This window comes from Equus caballus, chromosome 20, assembly GCF_041296265.1.
Source record: "Equus caballus isolate H_3958 breed thoroughbred chromosome 20, TB-T2T, whole genome shotgun sequence".
NCBI lineage: Eukaryota > Metazoa > Chordata > Mammalia > Perissodactyla > Equidae > Equus > Equus caballus.
The window spans coordinates 64,842,810-64,867,072 of record NC_091703.1 but is presented as its reverse complement, the minus strand read 5'-3'; the positions used below and the strand labels follow the sequence as shown (position 1 = coordinate 64,867,072).

At 37.5% G+C, this 24,263-nt stretch overlaps 1 protein-coding gene across 1 annotated transcript in view; it reads left to right on the top strand.

The window, feature by feature from the left end:
- Positions 1 to 24,263, top strand: part of LMBRD1 (LMBR1 domain containing 1) — a 112,022-nt gene that overhangs the window by 80,824 nt on the left and 6,935 nt on the right. The window contains exons 10-14 of the mRNA XM_023625138.2: positions 3,137 to 3,201; positions 3,538 to 3,640; positions 4,192 to 4,296; positions 5,780 to 5,929; positions 7,532 to 7,610. Coding sequence (XP_023480906.1) covers positions 3,137 to 3,201; positions 3,538 to 3,640; positions 4,192 to 4,296; positions 5,780 to 5,929; positions 7,532 to 7,610 — 502 coding nt within the window. The remainder of the gene's footprint in view (positions 1 to 3,136; positions 3,202 to 3,537; positions 3,641 to 4,191; positions 4,297 to 5,779; positions 5,930 to 7,531; positions 7,611 to 24,263) is intronic.

Sequence of the window (24,263 nt, the reverse complement as noted above, 5' to 3'; positions counted from 1 at the left end):
TTCCTCTCGGCACCATGATGATCACAGCCAAAGCAAAAAATTTGTTTACAATATTGAAAGAAAAGTCTGGACCCAGCTGAATTTACTGCTAGCTCTGCAGGTTTAAATGATTCAAGAATTGTTAGTCATTGCATAATGTGAAAGTGAGTGATGAGTGTATGAGTGGTGATGTGAAGGTAGGTGAAAAATTTTTGGAAACTCTAGATAAGCTGATGATGGAGGAAAATTCCTTGCCAGAGCAAATATTCACTATGGATGAAACCTCCTGTTCTGGAAATGGATGCCTGAAGGACTTTCATCCACAAGGAGGCCAAGTCAATGCCAGGTTTCAGGGCTTCTGAGGACAGGATAACAGTCTTGCTTGGGGTCAGTGTTGCAGTCTACAAATTGAAACCCTTTGTGATGTGGCACAGGGAGAACCCCAGGGCCTTCAAGCATGTCAGTGAGCACACACTGCCAGTGTACTACAGGAGCAAGAAGTCATGGATGGCCCAGCTCCTCTTCCAAGATGCCTCCTGAATTTCTTGGCCAGCAAAGTGGAGAAGTGCTGTTTGGAGAATAACATACCTTTCAAAATTTTGCTTATTGTTGATAATCTTCCCAGACATCCTCCTTTTATTGGTGATCTTCATCCCAATATCAAAGCAATGTTTCTCCCTCTAAACACCACCTCTTTAATCCAACTGAAGGATCAAGGAGTTATAGCAGCTTCTAAGGCCTACCACCTGAGTAACACCTGCCCAGGCTATTGCTGTAACTGAGGAAGACACTGATGAAATTATGGAAGGATTACAACATCTATGACTGCCTCAAGAACCTTGCTTGGGCTTGGCATGGGATCGCCAAGGAGTGTATGAATGGCATCTGGAAGAAGACACTCAAGAGGTTTGTCCATGGCTTCAAGTGATTTGCCAAGGGTGAAGAGGCTGAAAAAATCAACAATGCTATGGCTGCGATGGCAAACGACTTTACCCTGGGTGTGGATGCGGATCATACTGAGGAGCTCCTAGAGGTGGTTCCTGAGGAGTTGGCTAATGCGGAGCTGCTAGGACTAGAACAAGAATGCATCGCTGAAGAAGAGGCAAGAGAAAAGGAGACTGCAGGAGAAGAAAAACCCCAAGAAAATTCACAGTAAAGGGTTTAGCAGAAGGTTTTGCAGATCTCAACAAGCTCCTTAGAAAGTTTGAAAACATGGACCCCCAAACTTTTTTTCTTGTCATTATTCCTGGAACATAGAGTATAACAACTATTTACATAGCACTTATGTTAGGTGTTGTAGGTAATCTAGAGATGATTTAAAGTATATGGGAGGATGTGCGTAGGCTGTGTGCAAATACTACACCATTTTATGTAAGGTACTTGAGCATCTGTGGATTGTGGTCTCCACAGGGGTCTTGGAACTGGTTTCCTCTGGATACCAAGGGACAACTGTATTTAGCATTTAGGTCAAACCATGATGGTCTTCACTGATTGTGATTTTGGAAGAACTAATTTAAGTTCTTGTATTTAAATATACACAGTTTTCTTGGTCTTTAGAAAACATCTTTTTTACATCCTGTATTTTGTTATGTAGCTGTGATTAAACAGTCTAACTCTGGGCCATTCATCCCAACAGATTGGAAAATAGTTAAGCATTTTTTTCTTTTCTTTTTTTTCTCCACAAAATGAACATCAAGGGAAGGGAATCTTAACTTCTACTGCCTTTTCTGTGTCATGTTCCTGTACCACTAATTGGCATCTGGCAGTTGTACTGCCTCTTGCTACAAGCTGTTTCTTATTGACAGGCTGTAGGAAGTAATGTGTCTCACTTGTCGATCCTCAGTATAAGGATATTGGGTTCCAGTTCACCTAGGCACCAAATGTAGGTGCTCCAATCTAGTAGAAAGAGATTGTTTAAGCTCTTTTATACCCTTTGCTAATGAGCTTTTGTTACTATAAAGGAGTCACTTCAAATTTCTGTAGCAATGAAACCTTTTTTCATAAATACATTCTTATGGGAATTACCAGTATGTAAAATTGGATACATGCAGTGTTTGCTGTTTTAAGTGATGACTCCGGCCTCTTTGGTCATCTCGTGCCAACCTTCTCCTTCCCAGTAGGCTCCACAGGCGCTGTCTCAGAACTGAGGAGTTCCCGAGAGCACAGGCCCAAAACTCATTCCAAAATTCACCTTTATAGGCTGGGTAGGGCGGTGTGTTGTTACTTTACTTCTTTTATCCTGTCAGAATTCTAAAATATACTTCAGCAATCATGTGAAATAAGGTGAAAAATCTCCCTGACACTCACGATGTTGCTCATCTGTTTCTGTCAGTTCCAGTCAAAGGAGAAGCCAAAAACCCTTAGCTGTGCTTAACAGGAATCTTCTTTCTGCTCTGGCTTTGTGGACTCTTTAGTCTAAGTGTCCCTGTAAGTTAGGGAAGACGTCGGGGAAAAAAGAGCCTAGATTCTTACAAACATAGATTTCACCGTTTTTTATTCTGAAATTTTACTCCTTAGAGACCCAGTTCCAATAATTTTTTTGCTTGTTTTCTACCATCACTAATATAAAGTTCATACAGTAGAAGGAAATGTGTTCCACTAGTTACAATGCTCAACACAAGTCTGCACAGAAGTGCTGTTTAACAGGACGGTTTCTGCAGTGCTGCTGGTACTGTCACTCAAGCGATGTGTCAGTTCCGTAGGCTTTCCTGGGCTCTGATGTAATAGTGTTACTTCTGTGGGAATATGTTCCAGGCCCCCTATTTTAATAATGGGTTAATATAACCAGATGAGTTTCTTGGTTTTGGGTTTTTGTGTGTGTCTTAGTCTTTGATGTACTTTTCAGTTAACGTTGAGCTTTATATTTGCATGTAACTGAATATAAATCTTTTATTTGACCCAGTAAAGAGTCTCATTTGCTTACTTACTAATGAAGACTTTTAAATGCTTTGTCACTTTTGTTTATGTTTTCTCAAATAGTCTCATAAGGAAAATTTAGATGAAAAATGCATAGGATTATATACTAAATTAAAATGTACCTTGGATCATTTTAGTCAGATGATTGTCATATGCTAGCAACTCATATTGAGGATAATGGTTTTGTGCTTTTAATATCAACTTTTAGAACTATATTTTAATACCTTTTTTTTGCTTTTAGATCATTTGGGGAATATTTTTCATCTTAGTTGCATTGCTGTTTGTAATTTCTCTCTTCCTGTCAAAGTAAGTATAGTAGACACATTTTCTGAAGTACTTCTGCAAATCCTGTGATGTTACACGTTTTCCATGCTGAATTCCATTAGTGAGCCTATTCATCTTAAGCAGCTATTTTACTTGAAGTGTTCTGCAGCATTAACTCAAAGAATGGCTAAAAAGAGCCAATAATAGTATTTCTTTATTCTATATCAATTGAACACTATCTGTAAGATATTTAAGTGAGGTTTAATTTGTTATCCATGGTTTTCTCTGACTCAATTGAATTTGCATGCTTAAGTTATAAATTAACTGAAAATATCGTCATATATAAATTCACTCTTTATAATTTTTTTTATGTTTTAGTTTGGATAAAGCTCTCCATTCAACTGGAATAGATTCTGGTTTCATAATTTTTGGAGCTAACCTGAGTAATCCACTGAATATGCTTTTGCCTTTACTGCAAACAGTAAGTAAAAAATCAGTCATTTTATACTCTAGCAAACATTCTCACACTTTGTCAGATTATTGTGTTAACAAATCTATTAATACTTGGTAATATATGCTTGTGCCCTCTGCTGATCTGGCTTTTTCTTTATATGTAACTTCTACATTGATATGTTGCTCTAAAGATTATCATATTAGTATATTGATGAATTCTTATGTTATACATAATTTGATTTGGGATACATTATAAAGGTGAACTTTTCCAAGCAATTCCTGTTTTTAATTTTTAATGAAGTCTTTATTCCATATATCAAGGTAATTTTTAGTTTAACTTACTATAGGATTTTTCTTAGGATAATGGTACTAAACAATTTGGTAGCAGTTTGGTAATTGTTTTTTGGAGGATTCCTTTTCTTTTGGTATTATCATAGTTCATAGTAGCCTGATCTAAATCAGGGTTGATATTTTAAACATTTGCCAAATATAAATAATGAAGTGTCAGTTAATTTTATATGACTTCTAAAGTCCTTGCTGTGTATTTGTGTATCAAATTTAATTTTATGTTTTTTTCAGGTTTTTCCTCTTGATTATATTCTTATAACAATTATTATTATGTACTTTATTTTTACTTCAATGGCGGGGATTCGAAATATTGGTATATGGTTCTTTTGGATTAGAGTGAGTATATATTACAATATTTTTATTTTTTTCATCATTTTGTGAATAATCTCCATTATTACAAATTATCTTAGCTTTATAATATACAAGTTGTAAATATGTTGATACTAAAAGTTATGGAAATATTAGCTTTTTCACTTTATGTTAACATAAATGTGCTTCTTGTCTAGAGCACTTTTCTTACATAAGGTTACATTTAGCAGTGTCAGGAGACATTTCTAGTTGTGAGAACTAGGGGGTGCTGCTGGCACCTGGCAGGTAAAGGCCAGGGACTTTGCTGAATATCCTGCAGTGCGCAGGACAGCCTCCACAACAAGACTCACCCAGCTCAAAATGTCGACAGTGCCAGGGTCCAGAAACCCTGGTCGAGAAGTTATATTATTTTCCTTGTGTTTGGCTGCGTGGAAACAGATTGAAGCGCAAATGGAGCCACTGTAGCTCAAAAGATGTCCTTCCTAATAGGAGTTAAAGATTACTATATTATTGGAGAAAGGGTTATTTTCTCCTTATACTCATTTTGAGATAAATTAAGAATTTTAAAATGAAGCTGTATCAGGTAGAAACTACTTCCAGCTGTGAGAAAAGAAAATCCGATTAAATAGTGGCTTGAACTAATGAAAGAGATCTTGCTATAGAAAATTTAAAAATCTAGCATTGCTTCAGTAGCTCAAAAATGTCAAGTCTGATATCTTTGTAATCTTCTTGGCTTCTCCCTCCTGATTGTGATATGGCTGCTGCAGCTCCATTTATCCTGTCCATGTTCCATAAGTAAAGGTAGGCAGGAGGAAGGGGTGACACCTGTATCAGTAAAGCAAGACTCCCCCCTGGAAGTCCCCGGAAGACTTGTTCTTTCCTTTTGGTATTTAATATTTTATCACTGCTAGCCACTACTAGGCATAAGGGAAGCTGGGAAATGTAAATTTTGGGGTGATCATATTGTCATCCTCTCCAGAGTTGGAGCCCTGTTACTCTGTGCTGTACTGCAATCTAGTAATAAAGCAGGGAGGTGAGCTCTCAGTTGCTGAAATAAAAGTGTGCTCTGCCGTTGAAATGGAGCCAAGTCAGCCAGCTCCTTGTATTTGTTACCATATGTTTTAGTTTCCCTCCATTATAGATAGGTATGAAGATATCTGTAGTCAGTTATCGTAAATTGTCATGAACTAGATAACAGAGTATGTATGAGGATGTCATAAATATTTATAAACATGTGACATGTCTGTTCTTGTGCAGTAATGTTATGCATGTAGATGCTTGCCATGATTTTTAAATAAACATAAAGCTAAACCTAAAAGCTTTGCAGGGAAAGAATTGTTTTTACCATTTTTATAATTATTTGAAATGATTAAGAATTCTTAGTATTTATTTTGGAAAAAAGAAATGGTTGGTTGGACTGTGTTCCTTACCCCTACCACACGAGCGGGACTTGGTGCCTTACACGTAAAACATATTGCTGAAATGCTCTCACTGTCCTTTTTCTTTGCAGTTGTATAAAATCAGAAGAGGTAGGACCAGGCCCCAGGCACTCCTCTTTCTCTGCATGATTCTTCTGCTTATTGTCCTTCATACCAGCTACATGATTTATAGTCTTGCTCCCCAGTATGTTATGTACGGAAGCCAAAATTACTTAGTAGAGGTAAGTGCAAAATTTAAAACTTCATTATTTTGATATTTTAAAGATACTGATATTTAAGAGCAAATTTTAATTTCTGAAGGCTGGCATAAAATATTAGCTCATTAGATTAAATTTAATATTGCTAAAGCTGGTTTTTCATTGCATTTTTTAGTATATTTATACTTGTTTCATACAAGCTTTTTAAAAATAACCCATTGAATTTCATTACAATAGTTCCTTAAATGGATCCCATGGTGCTAAGCTACTGAGCTTTATCTCTGTACTTTATTAAAACTCATAATATTTCCTCTAAGATAATATTTTAAGTAATTTTAATAACATGACTCCCCACAAAGTTTTGGTGAGCAAAACATGGCTGTTCATCAGTACTACGAGTCCCACAGGAGAGGCTTTATAAACATTGTATTTGTGAGTAACTGGGCTTTCTTTTACATGATAGAGACACTGATTTTTTGATGTTGATCTTTCAAAAGCCAGCTCTGGTTCCTAGTTGTAATTGGACAGCTAGTTTGGATTTTTTGACAGGTTAAAATATTTTGACCATATCTGATTCAACCTTTCTTTAGTTTCTTTCCTTTTCCTAAAATACCTCTTGCTCTCCTTCCTAACAATTCACATCTAATCCATGTTACAGGGCTTAGTGCAAGCCTTGCTTTAATGGAGTCTTCATGCATAATCTAGTCTGTCACTCACTCCTTTTTATTCTGTACTTTCTCCATCTTTCTCTACTTTAACATGGAATTAGGAAAAAAAATCTAACAAGCACATCAAACCCTTAGTCAATACCAGCTAAGTGTTGAGAGGTTAGTTCATTGGAAAACACTAAGTAATGCGGGTGGAACAAAGATAAGGCACAAATCATAATTGAGGCCTACGAGTGAGTTTGGGAAGCGCAGTGCTGGAACATGCCCTGACTCATCTTCCTCACTTCTGTCCTTTCTATTCTCTTCTCGCCTCGTCCTCTGCACCTGGTCCCTGGGTCATGCTTATTGAACATCCCTCTAGGAATGAATGAAGTACGCTCATGCTTTTGCATGGACGAAAGATAGTTCTTTTCTTGTTCCACAGTGGAAAAATAAATAGGCTCTTTCTCTGGGAAGAATCTTTCTTGTTCAACACAGGACCTGAAGATTGTTGCAAAAAAGCCCCAATGTTAAAGTTACAGTAAATCTTATTCTTCTAATTACAATTTTGCATAAAATTTACCTTTTAGAGGGGTCGGCTCAGTGGCACAGTGGTTAAGTTCGCGCGTTCTGCTTCCATGACCTGGGTTTGGCCAGTTCAGATCCTGGGCATGGACCTAGGCACCACTCATCAAGCCATGCTGTGGCAGGCATTCCACATATAAAGTGGAGGAAGTTGGACATGGATGTTAGGTCAGGGCCAGTCTTCCTCAGAAAAAGAGGAGGATTGGTGGCAGATGTTAGCTCAGGGCTAATCTTCCTTAAAAAAAACAAAAAACAAAAAAATTTACCTTTTAGAATATTAGCTAGATGTAGTTTAATGGGAAACAGAGTATAAAGCTCATAATGTGATTAGTTTTGAACCCAAATATATTTATTAATATAATATTTACATTTTAACTGTATTTTTATCTTTCAGAGCAACATAACTTATGACGACCATAACCGCAATTCAACCGTTTCTGTGCCAAAAAGATGTGATGCAGATGCCCCTGAAGGTAAAAGTTGCTCTTATCAACTATCTTAGAATTTGTTACTCTATAAGAGAAGAGCTAGCCAGCCCTAGTGGTCTAGTAGTTAAGATTCTTTGCTGTCACTGCCATGGCCCCGAGTTTGTTTCCCAGTCAGGGAACTAGACCACCCGTCTGTTGGTTGTCATACTGTCGTGGCTGCATGTTGCTGTGATGCTGAAAACTGTGCCGCCGGGATTTCAAATGCCAGCAGGTTTCACAGATCTTCCAGACTAAGACAAGCTAGGAAGAAGGACCTGGCCACCCACTTCCAGAAAAATGGGCCATGGAGACCCTATAAATAGTGGTGGAGCATTGTCTGATAGAGCGCTGGAAGGTGAGAGGGTGGTGCAGGAGGACCAGGCAGGGTCCTCTCTTCTGTGCATAGGGTCACTGGGAGATGGAATCAGCTTGAGGGCACTGAGGGGAAAACCAAAAAAAATTGCCTTGCATTTTGTTGCATTAATTATTTGATGCGTTTGTTTTCATATGTAGTAACAAAGGAACTTTTAACAAGGAGAAATTGGTAACTATCTTTAATAGAATTTCTTGGTGATATCATGATGAAAGGACTGTTATAAATTACTTACTTATGAAGTAACAAAAGGTAATTATTGATCACATTTAAGAAGAGATCACTTTTTTTTTTTTTTAGCTTTCAGATGTACATCACAATGTATTTCAGGAAATCACTCTTAAATGACATTTTTTTGCTTGAAAAACTCATGAGAGTTTTGGTGGAATTTACAGTTTTTCAGACCAAGACCTAAAGTACCTATGACCTAGAACAACTTAAATCTATCCAAGTCTAGTCATTTTAGTTGATAATAATAGCAGTTAACTTTTAAGAACATATAGTTGTGTTCCAGGCACTATGCTAAGTAAGACTCCGTGATCCTGTGCTCTTAACCTTTGTGTATTTTTAAAGAATCATTTTTTTCTATTTTCTTTTGCATTAAAGTGGTTTTTTTCCTTTGAATTTTATAGTATTCTTTCCTGATTAAGGATTGCAGGTTCATTCTTTCAAAATTTGCAAAATTTTTTTCCACTCCTGCCTTCAAAATGCTTTATTTCCCGGTAAAGTAATATGTCAGATGTTGTATATTTCTTCATAAATCATTCATGGGTACTATTACAAAAAAGATAAACTCTGAGTTTCTTAGCAGGGTCAACTAAAGAATGGGATAGAGTAACAGGAGTAGGCACAGAATACAGAGATAGCTCAGAGGAAGAAGTGCTTAACTCTGCCTGGAGGAGATCACTGTGGAGTGGTAGTCAAAAAAGAAAGGCCTCAGAGAAGGGACCCAGAGCTGCATCTCAAGGTTCAGGACCAACTTAGCTGGAATGTGCTTCAAGAGAAGGCTGTTCTAGGCAGGGGAGCGAAGGCACAAATAAATAGATCTTAAACTGTATGGGTGTGCGTGCAAGAGAATTTAATACATTGTTATTGTTGTGTTTTTTAAGTTATGGGGTTAGAAGGTTGGAGAGAGGGAGGAAATGCAGATTGCAGAGTTAGGAGTCAGATCTCAAAGGTCTTGGAAAGTGTCTAAAGAGCCAGTGAGGAGTTTTAAACAGTAAAGTAAAAGTTATGTTACGATTGTTTTCAGTAACTTAATTATAGCAGTTACATAGAGAATGGATTTGAGAAGTTGAGACCAGAGCATAGAAGTCAGTTGGGAGGGATTGCCAGGGGGAGCTGTTACAATAACCCAAGAGAGATGGTAAAAGCCTGAACTAAACCGGGGTCATGAGTGAGAGTGTGAAATGAAGAAAGAAGTTGAGGGAGTAAATTGAAAGAATTTCTTATTACTTGGGTCTTGAGCAGTGGCAAAGGAAATACAAGATTCTAGAATGGCCCTCCAGTTACTGAGTAGCTTGGTAAAATTTGGTTTTACCAAGCTGAGATAAAAAGACATATTAAAATTAGAGAAGAATGTAAGAAATGATTAGTTGACTTGAAATGTCTCAGGGACATTCAGATGGAGATTTCATAGGCCGTTGGGTGTATGTGTAAGGAACTCAGGGTAGAGAGTGAGAAAAGCTTGGAGAGTGGAACTCTGAGGAATATCATTATCTAAGGGCAAGCAGATAAAGAAGTACAGAGAAGAGGACTAAAAAGAAGTGAGAAAAATGTTAATGATGGAGATAAAAACTAATTGCATTGAATAAAAAGGAATATAAAGCAGCGACTGAGTTTACATTAGTCTTCAGTGAAATTCATAATAGACATTGAGAGAGATTGTATGGAAACTAGAGAAGGCATGCAGGGTCAAGTAAGCTTTGTTGTATTTTGTTTTGTCTTATAGGAGAGACTTTAGGGATGATGGGATGGGGTGGGAGAGGTTGAAGAAAAATATCAGAAAGGTTGAATGATGGGCGAATATCATCCAGTTCTGGAGGAGATGTTATTAAGAATGTCAAAGCTTTAGATGGAATGAAGGATACCTCTTTCTCAACATTGCAAGGAAGGAAGTAAGGATATGGGCTCAGAGTGTAATTTCTTAGGGAGGGTGGGCAGGAAGCTGGCATTTCTCTGTGATTGTCTTAATTTGCTGTGAAGTCTAAGTTCAGGTCATCTGCTGAGAATTGAGCAGGCTATGGGGCCACAAAATTAAAGAAAGTGGTGAATGTTTTTGATAGACTAAAGGTGGATAGAGGAGGGATATGACTGAAGATATGTTAGTGATAGATCAATATGTCAAGGAACAGAGATGAAATTATCAGTTGGTGTTTTTGTTGAACAAATCTATATGAAACAAATAGTATGATGATTCTGCATTGATGCTGAGGTTGTCTGGGGAGGTGGTTGAAGGAATGTGGTAGGATGGAAAGCACAGGACAAGATGAGAGTTGTTGAAGTGCCAGCCACAGAGTCCAGGACGCACAGGGAAATAAGAGGCTGAAGCTGGGAGAGAAAAATAAAATCGAGAGATGAGATGGGGAAACAGATATGGTGGGGATACATTTTTTGGCCTGAAGAAATAACAGTAAAATGTTTCTAGTGTAAATAAATATGACTGGATTTTCCAATTCTGCTTTTGTAATGACTTTAATCCAAGATTTTTTACTTTGAAATATACACATACACACATCACAAATAGGGTTGGTAGTTGAAATGCTTTGAGTTGTCATTTTTAGCTAAATGCAAATAGAATGAAAAATTACTGTTGAGTTAATTTGTAATTTTTTTTTTAATAAGAAGGCAGTGACCCCGAAAATCTAAAGTAGATTCTGTTTCTTAGGTTCTTATAGTAGTATTGAAAGCTTAGCAGAAAAACAAATAAAAACAAATCAAGATTTCAAAATTATGTTGCACTAGTAAAGGGGGCTTTAAAATGCCCCTATATTGCTGACCTGAGTGAATTTGTACATTATAGATCAATGAACTTTAGTCAAATGATGCACTTCACCATAATGTTTTTATGAATCACATTCAGTATTTTTCCTTTTCACTCTAATCTAGTTTACAGGGGTTAAAATGACTCCCTTTGAACTGTTGAATATTTTTCTTAAACATTTCAATTGACTTATCCTTTGAAATGTTATTTTGCAGTACAAAAACATACTCTTTAGGTTTACAGATTTGATTTATTTTTTCCAACCTCTTTTTATTCTTTAGCTAATCTTTAATGTTAAATTTCTCTGTGCGTACTTGGAAGAAGTTGGTAGAAATCTGATCATTGAATTGGGGATGGCAAGGTAGGTTGTTTAAGAGAATACTTTAAATAAAAATATTGATAGAGAAAGGTGAAGAAGCAGGTTAGGGCGTGAGAATCGACCCATGGGGTGGGGATGGGGTGGAATGTATGGTGATAGCCTGATATGGCAGTTTCCATTTAAATGTGAGCCAGGAAATCTCAGCAAGCAGAGAAAAAAATCAACACTGTTATTTGTGACATTTTGGTGGGAACATTTGACTAGAGTAGATGGTGCTGTAATATAAATATTCCATAAGGTAATTGATGGCACCTTTGTTATGTGTCTGCTGCAAATTACAGAATTTTGGAGAATGATTTTAGGTTGAGAAACAAAAATTATAATTCATAGTGTTACAGTTAGAATTATTTCTGAAAAAAAAGATAATCTTTCTGGAAAGATGTTAAAGCAACGATTTCTAAAAATACATATATTGATCTCTTATCAATATTAAGTACATTTTAGAGACTTCTTTTCTTAAGTAATATTGTGGTCTGGGATTTATTAAACATATGGAAAATATAACTGAAATCGTAATTTTAAATGTTTACAATGTTTAAGATTCAGAAGAGAGTCATTCATTGAAAAATAGTTTAGGTTCTTTGTGTTTACAATAATCTTTTAGAGAGTAGAATGACTTAGCAGATTTATAAAGAATGCCTATCATACTATGTTTATAAAGTTCTCTTAATTTGACAATATTAAATACTTAATTTATTCTGACAGGTAATGCGTAGTTCATATGTTCAAAGTGAGTCAACTGAGCAAATTAGAAATGAGATTTCAAGTTTTATATGCCATTATGTAAAGTACCTTTACATTCCTAGTTTTATATTCTATAATTGCTACTTAATCTAGTAGACATTAATACACAGTCAATATCTGTGTTAATGTGAATTAAATAGTTAAAATAAACAGAATCATTAAAAGTAACATAAACATACATAAATATTTGAGTCAAAATAGGAAGATGAAAGAGCGATGTCCCTTAATGGGCAAACAGTAGACACTGTGAGTACTAGGGTAGATTTTGGGAAAGAGAGAACATGTCAGAGGAAACACCTGTACAGTCCCTGCCTTCAAAAAGCATTCAGTCCAATGGATTTGAGTATGAAAATAAATAATTGTAATGGAAGGGAAAGTAAATGGCAAGCTATATTGAAATTATAAACAAAATGCCATGGGAAAGTAAAAGGGAATAATAATTTATTCTCCCCAGGGGACAGTATAGCATTTCAGCTGGGCCCAAAAACGTAAGTTAAATCTAAATGAACAAACAAAAAAACAAGCAGAGAAGGAACCTGCATTATGGGTTATTCTGATTAAGTATATTTGTTAACATAATATAGACAGCCTTAAAAATAATTGAATAACATATAGCTTTAGATTTTAGCTTTAGAGTGTAATTTTGCTAGCAGAAATGGTTAAGATGACTCATTAGCAGATGATGCTAAAATAGAAACTGATGTGTTAAGCTAAACTACCTGAATTACAAAAAACTGAGCGGGCTTAAGATTAAAAAGCTAAAGCAGAATCATAATTATATATAGGAAGTAAAAGGGGAAAAAGTGAGAATTATTTGAAATAACTAAAGATAATGTTAGAGAAAAATTAATAAAGTAAAATGTGTATTGATATCTTACTTTAGAAAGTGGTTGAACAGTAAGTTCTGGAGTAAACAAGCCCGCCATCAAGAAATAACTCAAAATATATTCTCTACGGATAAAACTCGTTCAAGCTGTTTCACTTTTGCCAAGAAATAAACAGTTGGGTTGTTTTCCCAGATCCTCAAGTACCTATCCTTCTGAAAACATTTATCTAAGATATTGTGTCAGTTATGGGTAGAAAGGCTTTTCCCCCCTCCTTTTCTCTGTTAGAATTTTAGATTGGAAAAAGGCTGTAAAGAGACACAGCAGTTGTAAACAATTTTAAAAATATAAACTGGAATGTGAAAGCAAAACAACAAACCCAGAAACTGTAGAGAGGCTGTTTAGCTAGTTCAATCCCGTTTAGCCCCAAGAGATACGAGTTAAAAGTTGCACAGACAGTGGGGGACTTGGGACTGTAATGCAGAGGTCTGGGTTCCCAGGCTTTCATTCTGCATTTAAGATTTTTGTGTTTTGTTTGCTCATCTCTCCTTTAAATTTTAAAATAAAATGATATTACTACCTTTTTTATGTAATGGAGATAGCCATTAGAAGCCACAAGGGAATGACAGTCTCAGAGAACATAAAGGGAAACTGGAGGTCTGAGAGTAACCCTGGATTGTTGGCGGGAACGTGGGCGTCCAGAAAATGACAGGTGAACCAGAACCATGGCGTTGGAGCATCCAGGAGAGTGCCACGTCCGGGGTCGACAGCGTCAGTGCTTCAGAGACAGATTCAGCAACTGGTGAATCTTAAACCTTTGAGAATGCAGTTTTAGTGGGTAGTATGGGCTGAAGTAGTAGAGAATTAAGTAAAAAATTGAACAATGAAGAAAATTCCTTATCTTAATGTGGTTTTGCTTTGAGATTTTTACCATGCTTTCTAAATAGCCTTAAAAAGTCCCATGTATTGAAGGGCACCTGAACTAAAAGCATGTAGGTGTTACTGAAAGTTGTATATAAATCTAGTTTTTAATATGAGATCATACCAAAATGCATTCAGGAGCTTGCTGTTTGGCTGATTCCTCTTGAGTCTTTTTGCAGAGTAAAGGTATTCTCAATTCTACATATCTATTTCCCTAATTCATGCATTGAAAGAGCACATAGAATTCCATTTTTAATATTTTTGCTTGAGTCCGACATCCAAGTGGAGACTTGAGTTGCATCTGGAGTTCGGGAGAAGTTGACCCTGGATCAATCAGGGACAGGTGGAAAGTGAAGCCAGGAGGCTAGAGGAGAGACCACCAAAGAAGGAGCTGAAATGGAGAAGGGGTGCAAGGGCTGAGCTCTATGCCTGTCCACTGTCAAGCGGTTAGAAAGAAGAGGAGCAGCCAGTAAAGGAGAACTAAGAAGGAACAACCAGCAAGACGGGAGGAGAGTTAGTAAGTATGGTTTCCTGTAAGCCAGGGAGAGTGGTCAGCCACTTCAGGTGCTGGGGTTTGTCAAATGAAAAAGGAGAGACATCACTCAAACAGATTATTACAAGAGGAAGAATTCTCTGACCCTGAGATCTGCAAGTGTTTCAGAGATCTAGCAGAAAAGGGCTTTTCTTTTCTAGGGAGGAGTGAGCAAGGCTGGAAGGAAGCAGATGTTAGGGAGCAGGGTGATCAGGGAATGTTCTCCTGAGATCAGCCGACAGGGATCCTCTAGGAGGGCTGTGTGCTGGCTCAGGCTGGGTAGGTCGGACCTCAGAGGCCTGAGGAAGGAAACTTAACTAAAGTTTAGTCACATCACATCAACAAGCCTTTGTTCTGATTGATCAGTGCGGACAGATAGCCCAGCTAATCTTTCATGAAGCAGAGAATGGGAATTTAGAGGGCAGTGTCTGGCCTTGTCACAGGTAGACAAGGGGTGTCCATGCACCTTAGCTGCAGCATGTGGGAGGAGGTTCTTCACAGGGAGCACATGAAGGGTAGGGATTTATTTAGCATCATGTCCTCCAGGGGCACAGGGCTCCAGTCAAGCTCAGCATCCTGGGATAAATCAGGTTAGACAAGGACTAAGAACTGACTCTTGGTGGGGTTAATTGGGTGAGGGCAGAAACCTAATTGGAGCAGGTTCCAGAGGGAAAGGCGACTTGAATGGCTAAGAATTTAAAATGATCCTCATGGTAAAAACAACAAAAAAAGAAAAAAAAAACTTACTAAAATTTCAAATATCTTAAAAGTATCAAAGTGCTAATAAAGTATTAAGACAAAAATCTGTGTGTGCTTAGTCAACATCAATGAACCAGCAGCATCTGGAAACTTGAGACCTTGTTAGAAATGTGAATTATTAGGCCCACCTCAGGCCCACCAAATCAGAAACTCATAGGGGTAGAACCCAGCAGTCTATGTCTCACTAAGCCCTGCGGTGGTTCAGATGCTGCGTTAGTCTGAGTGAAGGAAGGACCCCAGAACAAAGAAGGAAGTAAGCAGAGTGTTAAAGTTTTGTTCTGAGGGCATTTACCAAATTCAGTGGTTTAAGCTCCAGTTTTGACAGCCTTTTGAGGCAAAAGGAACAGAAAATGAAGTCTAGAGCGGTACTGTCCAGTGGGAATGCAATGTAAATCATGTGATTTAAAATTTTTTAGTAGTCGCATTAAAAGAGAAAGAAACAGATGACTTTACTTTTATTAAATAGCATATTTAACCCAGTATATCCAAAATATTATTTCAACATGTAATTAATGTAAAATTTCACCCAGATACATTATATCCTTTCTCACACTGAGTCTTCAAAACCTGGTGTGTGTGGTATACTTAAATAACATCTTAATTCAAACACTAAAGGCTCATCATCTAAATGAAATCATCTATTTGTTAAAGTGAAATATAGTTCTAGCAAAGCGATAGTGATGTTTATTGAAAAAATATTTTACATTGCTTCAGTTTTTAATTAAAATTTAAATTAAATAAAATTCAATTCCTTAGTCTCAGTAGTCACTTGTCAAGTACTTAATAGCCACATGTTGCTAGTGGCTATTATACCAGACAGCGAGGTCTAGAGCCTGCCCAGGCAGTGGCATCTCATAGGAGATGCACCCTCTTATAAAGCTGAGCCCCTCCGTCTCCCAAACATTGCACCATCATGTGAGGGTGCACCAGAAATAAAGTTTATTACTTCCATAAAAATGAAAGCAAAGGTGGTCTTAGTGTCAAGAAGAATAGGAAGGGAAGAATCATCCCTGAGAAATTGTAGCCACAGACTGACCAGCTCTTTGCAGACCTGCCTCCAAATACACGTCACCAGAGGGCACTAGTTGCCCTGTACTCTCAGACTGGCAGTGCTGTAGGCACAAGGCACAAGTAAGTAGAAATTCTCACTAGGGGAATGTACCTTAATTCTAGGCAGCAGGAATTCCCTCAAACAGCACACACGAAGACATCAGAGTTGAATATTCAAGCACACAAGGAAACAAAGCACCATGAAAGAGAGCTAGAAGCAATAGCAGGCAGCAGCAGAGGCTTGTGAAGACCCCATGCTGGAATTCCCAGCTCGCGTTATAGAACAGCTGACTGATAAAGGGAGCAAGACCAGATCAAAAATATTAGCAGCAAACAACAAACTGTTAGAGAGTGAACGAATGAAACCCTACAAGATTTGTAAATGAACCAAATACAATGTTTAGAAATGAACATATAGTAATTGAAATTAACCTCAATTTAGAGAACTACAGACTAAAACCACAGTGAGGTCTCTCCACAGGTTATTAGTTGTGAGAGGAAAGTAGTACTATGGTAACTCTACATCAGAGAATGTGGGCAACACCCGCACCAGGTGAACGAAGTTACATCAGTGAGGGGCAGTGCATCATGTACATCAAGCATGACACCCTGAGAAGAAGGGAGAACATGAATCAAATCTTGAAGAAATGTCAGACAAACCCAAACTGAAAACTGATGAGCATGGTGTAAAGTCATTGGCCTCTATGCTTCAAAAATGTCAATGCCGTAAGACAAAGAGGCTGAGAGCCGTTAAGATTAAAGATATTAAAGAGATGTGATAAGCAAATGCAGTGCCTGATCCGGGACTGGATCCTGCACTAGAGGATAAAAGTACTGGAAAGAATGTGCTGGGATAAACGGCACAGAGTTGGAATATGGACTGTAGAGTAAACTTTTAAAAATAGAATACCAGTTTTAAAGTTCCTGAATTTAGTAGCTGTACTCTGGTTATGGAAGAGAATATCTTTTTGCTGAAATGTTAAGAGGTTGAGTCACACAAGATATGGTTCAGAAAACGTAAGTGTGTATATATTGAGAGAATGATAAAAGGGAGAAGAAAACCACATGAGAACCACTATACACCACCAAATGGCAACTCTTTTAAAAACTGACATTACCAAGTATAGGCCTGGGTATGGAGCTACTAAAGGTAACCATTTCTAATTACCATTTTGGGGGTATCATACGTTTTATTTTTTATATAATTATACTTTATTTATATAGTACTTTTAAACACTTACACTCATATGTTATTTCTTTAATCCTGTAAATCTAATTTTATATCTCCACTGGTTTAACATGATGTATTTTGCCCTACAAAATGACAGAACATACTTTGAACATAAAAGTTAATGAATACAATGCTATTTGGTAATTCTCTAAGCAATTTAGATTAAGAGGTGTAACTTCTTATGAAAGTGAATTAATCTTTCTTGTTTAATTTTGAATCTGCTACAAAATAATTCATCTCTCAAATTTTCCTGTCACTTCTGGTGTAAATTTCTAGCTTCAGATAAACCTTGATTTAATTATAGACATATTCAATCATGTAAAATGAGTCATTCTTTGACTAGGTTTACAGAATTTATTCCTTTTGAGGCTCTGTGCAAAAAGGACAGTTTAAATCCACAAAGAACATATTAAACTCTTCAGAAATTAAACCTCTTCCCTAAAGGCACATGGTACTTTAAAACTTATTAAAGAATGTTTTCATATTTTTAAATAACCCACCAGTTTAAATGCAAAGATGGTGTTGTATATTTGGTGATATAATCCAACTTTCTTAAACAATTTGATTCTTCTGTAAATTTCTCACCTGTTTTGAATGATAGAGCAATATTTGCAGTTTTGTCATGTGAAGCTTTTGCTTTGAAAACTATAAGCAGAAACAGGTGGATTTTCTAATAAAAGTAGTTTTTTTATGATAGTGTCAGCAACCCAGCCTTCTTTTTCCTGGATATTTTCCAAATTTACTCTGTTGACTCCAGCATGCTGTCCATTCCAGAGTGCCATATTTTAACAGTTCATAATAGACTAAAGTCTAAACCATTCCTAAATGCTGATCAATAAATTTTAAAAGCTTTTTAATCCCATAAAATGTGGGGAACTGACACCAATATAATGTTGCTAATGTTCGAGAGTTCTGGGCACAGACATATTTCTCTGTCCCTGTGTTAAATAATTAGTGGTCAAGTGGTTAAGATCCTATGCTCTCATCACCGTGGCCTGGGTTCCTTTCCTGGTCAGGGAACCACACCACCCATCTGTCGGTTGTCACACTGTGGTGGCTGTGTGTTGCTGTGATGCCAAAAGTTATGCCACCAGGATTTCAAATACCAGCAGGGTCACCCATGGTGGACAGGTTTCAGTGGAGCTTCCAGACTAAGACAGACTAGGAAGAAGGACCTGGCCACCCACTTCTGAAAAAACTCGCCATGAAAACCCTATGAATAGCAGGGGAGCATTTTCTGACAGAGCTCTAGAAGGTGAGAGGATGGCACAGAAAGACGGGGCAGGGTTCCGCTCTGCTGTGCACAGCGTTGCTGGGAGTCGGAATCCGCCCCATGGCACTAACAACAAATGTTAAATGCTACTGAGAACAAACAAAAATAGTTTATCTACTTGCTCCAGGAAATACTTATTCCTGACTGTGAAACAAATAGCTTGCTTATCAAGATTATTTGCTCAATAAGGCGTGCTTCAGGACTGCATATCATTTTGTCTACCAGTCCAAAATTTGTATTATAAACTTAGCCAACTTCTAACCAGTTCCCCACCTTGCAAGACCTTGATTAAAGTGGTCCAGCCCACCCCACCCCATAAGCCTTACAAATATCCTGTCTTCCCCCTTGTTCTCTCTCACTCTAGTTAGTCTCAAACTTAGCTTTGCTAGATAATGAGGTTTTCCAGTGGTATTTTGGAGAGTTCACAGTTGACAATAAATAAGCCTAGTCATGCTGAAAATTTTAAGCGAGATTTAATAATTTAATCAAGCAATTCAGAATCTTAAGTTTCTGTTCTTATTTTCTAACTGCCTGCTAGATTATCTATATGGAAATGCATGTCCTGCCGGCCCCTCAAACCTCAAGTCCAAGACTGAACTCCTTTGCTTCCTCTCCCACTTGTCTTCCCGACCTGTCAGCCTCAGGGCTTGGGGTGGGAGGAGTTGTCCTTTTCCTTGCCCTGAACTGTTTACTCAGATGGAAATCTTGAAGTCACATTTACATTTTCTTGCTCTTAAGATAGCTAACCAGTTTCCAAGTCCTACCAAGGTTAGGTAAGAAATAGCAAACAAAAAGATACAACTGAACATTTCTCCATAAATGAGGAGACTTGAAATAACATCACATACAGTGTAAGGATATAGTTTTATATGTTGTGACATAGAAAAATACACACCTTATACTGGTAGATGGAAGAGTGTATGTATTACCTCATTTTTTTATGGTGTTGCACATAGAGTCTAAAAGTCTGTTCCTCAGGAAGTGAAATTTGGAGTAAAGATAAAAAGTAGCTATCCATTCTTTTTCTTTAAATAAATAGCTTTTATTCTATGATTGAAGAAAAAACACTCTTAAGCCTTTTTAAGGATGAAAAAACAGTGAGAGACAAGACAGGCAGAGGCATGCCACGTAGATGCTGATTTTAGAGAAGACTGTTTCCATTTTGGTTTGTTGAAAGTCGGAGTGGGGAGGGTACTTACTGAGACTTTGAAAAAGCTTAATTCTTAAATTCTAGGTGCCATCTCTTTCCCAGAGTATGGAATGTTCCTTTCTACTTGAACTTCTGAGGTTCTAGGAAATTTTATTTAGAAGGCTAGGTAACTGAGCAATACTGCTCAAACACTTATGTTCTCACTAGCAATGGATTCAGGTGATTTCTTTACCCACCCACCCACCCAAACTTGGGCCTTTATGCAAAAAAAATCAAAAAATTTGTTTTTCAGGAGAGTCAGTTCTGTTTAAAACCAGTCGTGTTAACAGAGTTATCACACTAGTTGATACTTGATGTTTGATTTATATAGATATAAATAAAATGTTCATTTTAAGAAAAGCCAATTTTAACAGGTTGAAAATGAAGCTGGTCCAGGGGTTTCATTAGAAACTAACCTTTAAGAGCTGAGGCTGAAAGGGGACACTGATGCTTTGGGATGGCAGTATTGCTAATGTCTCCTGTGGTGCTGTGTGCCCGGGTGAGTGGTCCGTAAGAATAGTTTGAAATGAAAATGGTACCAGACTCTTATTTTGTTGATTTAAAAGGCAGGTTTGAATATGGACTATCAGTTTAACACCTCCCACCCCATATTAAGTGAAGCTAATTAATTTTAGCTTTCTGGAATTTCTTGATTAAGAAGAAGATCCAGTTCAGGAGACTATATGTCATTTTCCTCAGACTGAAGTGCATGGGGCAATGACCTTTAAAAGTAACTATATGCTCTTTTTGTTTTATAGTCTGCAAATTTAGGGGTGGGGATGGGAAAGTTAAGGATAGATTTAGTCTGTAAGATCAGGATAAGTCAACTCTACTAGAAATGTGATAATATTGACATATCTTTTTTACTAATACAGAAAATGACAGTCCTGTTTGTCTTGAAATTCTAAGATAAATTTATAAATGTCTTAATTTCTTAATTAAATTATAAAGTCTTAATTTCTTAATGTGATCATTTAACTTTACTTATTTGTTATTCCTGTGCTTTTCATTTAACCAGTGTTTATTGATGTCTACCACGGGCCAGCATTATTCTAGGTACTAGTGATGCAGCAGGGAACAAAACAGGCAAATAGTCCCGTCCCCACGAGCTTACTTAGTAGAAGGAGACAAATAAGTATGTCAGGTGGGAAGTGTTATGGAGAAAATAAAGTACTAGAGGAGAGTGAGTGGTGCCCAGAAGGAGGATGGTTTGGAGTTTTGAGTAGAAGGAAATTCTTACCGAGGAGCTGACATTGGAGCAAAAGGACCTCAAGAAGTGAGGAGCAAAGGCAGGTGCCTGGGAAAGCTTCCTGAGGGAAGTACCGACAAATGCAGAGGGGGTGTGTGGAGGGCTGAGGGCCAGCACCTTTACTTACTTACGAGGACTTCACCTTTACTTTCAGGCGGAAGGTATCTGGAAGGTGGGGGCTGGCTAGTGACATGAGGTGATAGCCTCCTGAGGGATCATGCTGACTGCTGTGTTGCGTGTAGACCAGGGCTCAGCAAACTGTTTGTGTACAGGACCAGACGGCCAGTGTTTTAGGCTCCGTGGGACATACAGTAGTCTCTCACTCTTCAGCTCTGCCATCACAGCACAAGAGCTGCCACAGACAACACCTGGATGGCTGTGGCTGCGTTGCCATACAACTAAACCAGTGACGGGCTCGGTTTACTCTGGGTTACAGTTTGACCATAATAAACTGAGGCAAAAGCAAGTTGACAGAGGCTTTTACAGGAATCCGATGGGAGCTTGTGGTGGTGGGAGTGGCAAGAGGTGGTCAGATTCTGGAGCCCGTAGGATTTGCTGAGGAGTCAGTGTGGGGTATGAGAGAGAAAGGAGTCAGGGGTGAGGCCTGTGTTCTTTAGAGTTTTAATTAGAAAATGTTGCTTGATGTTTTATATTCTACTTTTGATAATATCTAGATAATTGTCTAAAATCTGTTTGCAGCTAATAAGGTTATACTTTTTTTTCTTTGAGCCTCCTTGACATTGTTTTGTTCCTGGTATTCTTTCTAAATTGAGAACTGATAAAATAGTCACTTCTCAGTCCCACCCTTGGTCGTTGCACGCTTCCCTTAGCTTTCCCTCATGGCTGAGAGCATGCGTGTAGTTGTGATGAGGTGCGCAAGGTAAGGGCATTACTCAGAGTCAGGGAAGAAAGGCAAATAATGATGCTCCTAGCCTGCTACCTATCTATATGTAACTCTAAATGAGACTTACCAGTCCTGTGAGAATAATGTACAGAGCCTTGCCTTATTTTGGTAATATGTTTGCAAAGATGTGCAAAATGGATAGTTCTTGGGGAGGACGGCACAGACTCTTAGATAAAGCTTTGGACCGTACTTCCTGACTTCACTATTTCTCACACCACCCTTCTTCAGAGCACAATTACCTTCATTCTCTGTTTCTCCACACTTAATCAGTTGCTAAGAGATGCAATCTGTTGTCTTAATGCCCCTGTGTCTCACTTGAATTACATCTCACGTGAATTGCTGTACCTTTTGACTAGTGCTCCATGCTCATCCACACACAGGGTGCTCTTGGCTTAGTTGTTCTGAGGCAGCATGTGTCTAACTTTCACACGCGTCAGAATCACTTCAAAGGCTTGTTAAACAAAGATTACAAAATTTTTGATTCAGTGGATGTGAGGTGGGACTCTAGACTTTTCTGATGGTTCTGGTCTGGGAAGTACACTGTGGAAGCCACTGTTCTAAAGTCCTCTGATAATGCCCTTCCTCCAGTAGAAACCGTAAGTGTTCCCTCTCATCATCTTGTAAATTCAGTCTAAGATTGAAGGACTACCTCTATTTAACACATCCTACAAGTTTCTAGTTTTTGTTCATATATTTTCTGAATATAGCCATCTTTTTCACCTTTGCTTTTCAACTACTTGTTCCTGAAATGTCACAGCCAGTTTCTACCCCACCGCTCCCATTTCCATGAGTCAGAATCCTGACCATCTGACAAGGTTTGTTTCAAATGTGACCCCCCTATTTGAACCTGTAGACACATGTGCAGTCTCTTTTTTCCCTTTGAATTCCCATAGCGTGTACACTTCCTATGACATTACTACCTTGTCTAAATTTGTAGTCATTTATATATCTTATCTCTATGCTACTCTTTTATAGGAATATAGGCTCCTTGAGGATAAGAAAATACATATATTTTTCTGTCTCCTTCAGACATTTGTAGAATTGAACCACGTTTTTTTTCATTTGTTCCTTTTTTCTCTTTTGGAAAAATGTCATAAGATTATTATACCTAATATCTTGTAGCTTCTTGCTCACTTTATCATTGGATGAGACCCATTGTATTTACTTTCTTCCAAGTGCATGCTGACTTCCTTTTCTTATTTAAATCAATTGCTTTCTAATTTTGCTGCTCAGCTTTAATGTTAGAATTTCTGTTCACTGTACTTCTGATGCGGTATAAACCATATCTTCTTCTTTCTTGATTTTCTCCCCCAAGCCCCTAGTTTTGCTAGAGTTAAAAAAAAGAAAAAGAAACGCTTTGTGTGAAATAGATATCTGAGATGTCCTTGTATATCTGAAAAGTATTTTGTCCTCACAGTTGATGCAATTGATGGGTAGTTTGTGCTTAGAATTCTACATAAGGAGTCTTTCCTTTAGAACTTTAAAGGCATGGCATCATTTTGTCTTTCATTTTTAGCTGGTGAGAAATCTAATGCAAGTCTGCTTCTTCTTTTGAAGCTAACTTGATAGCTTCTCTTTTCTCCATTTTCCCTTTAGGGAGCTCATATTCATTACTTTCTGGATATCTTCAATTGATGTCTGTCTTATATTTCATATTCTCTGCCTACCATTTTGCTCTAGATTCTTGGATTTGTATTCAGCTTTGTCTTCAACCTGTATCTTGAATTTTTTATTTCATATAACAAATTCTTACCTTCCTTGATTACTTTATTGTTCTAATTGTTCTTTTTCAAGCATCTTTGTTTTATGGATGTAATGTCTTCAATATCTGAAGATACTAACCATTTTTCTTAATGATTTCCTTTAAGTTAAATTACGATTCTGTTTATCTTGGATGCTGTTTATTTTGTTCTGTCCCTTCATACTGATAGTTTTCTGTGTATATCTGATGACCTATTCATATTTATGTTAATTTGTATTTATGTATCAGGAACTAGGAATCCTCATCATTGGGAACTCTGTGACTGGAGTTTCTTGATCCTTAAGTTATATTTTAAAATAAACAGGAAGAAAAGCAGCTCTTTTACTGGGGACCTTTTAAATGTGGTTTTCCTCCTTCCAGACTATTGTTGAACTCTCTCCTCACCTGATGGCCTTCCTCCCATTCTCTCTGCTGTTAAAAGGTTGCCCCTGGTTTATTATACTATAACTTTAATGAGGTCCTGGGAAGGACAAGAAACAAGTGACT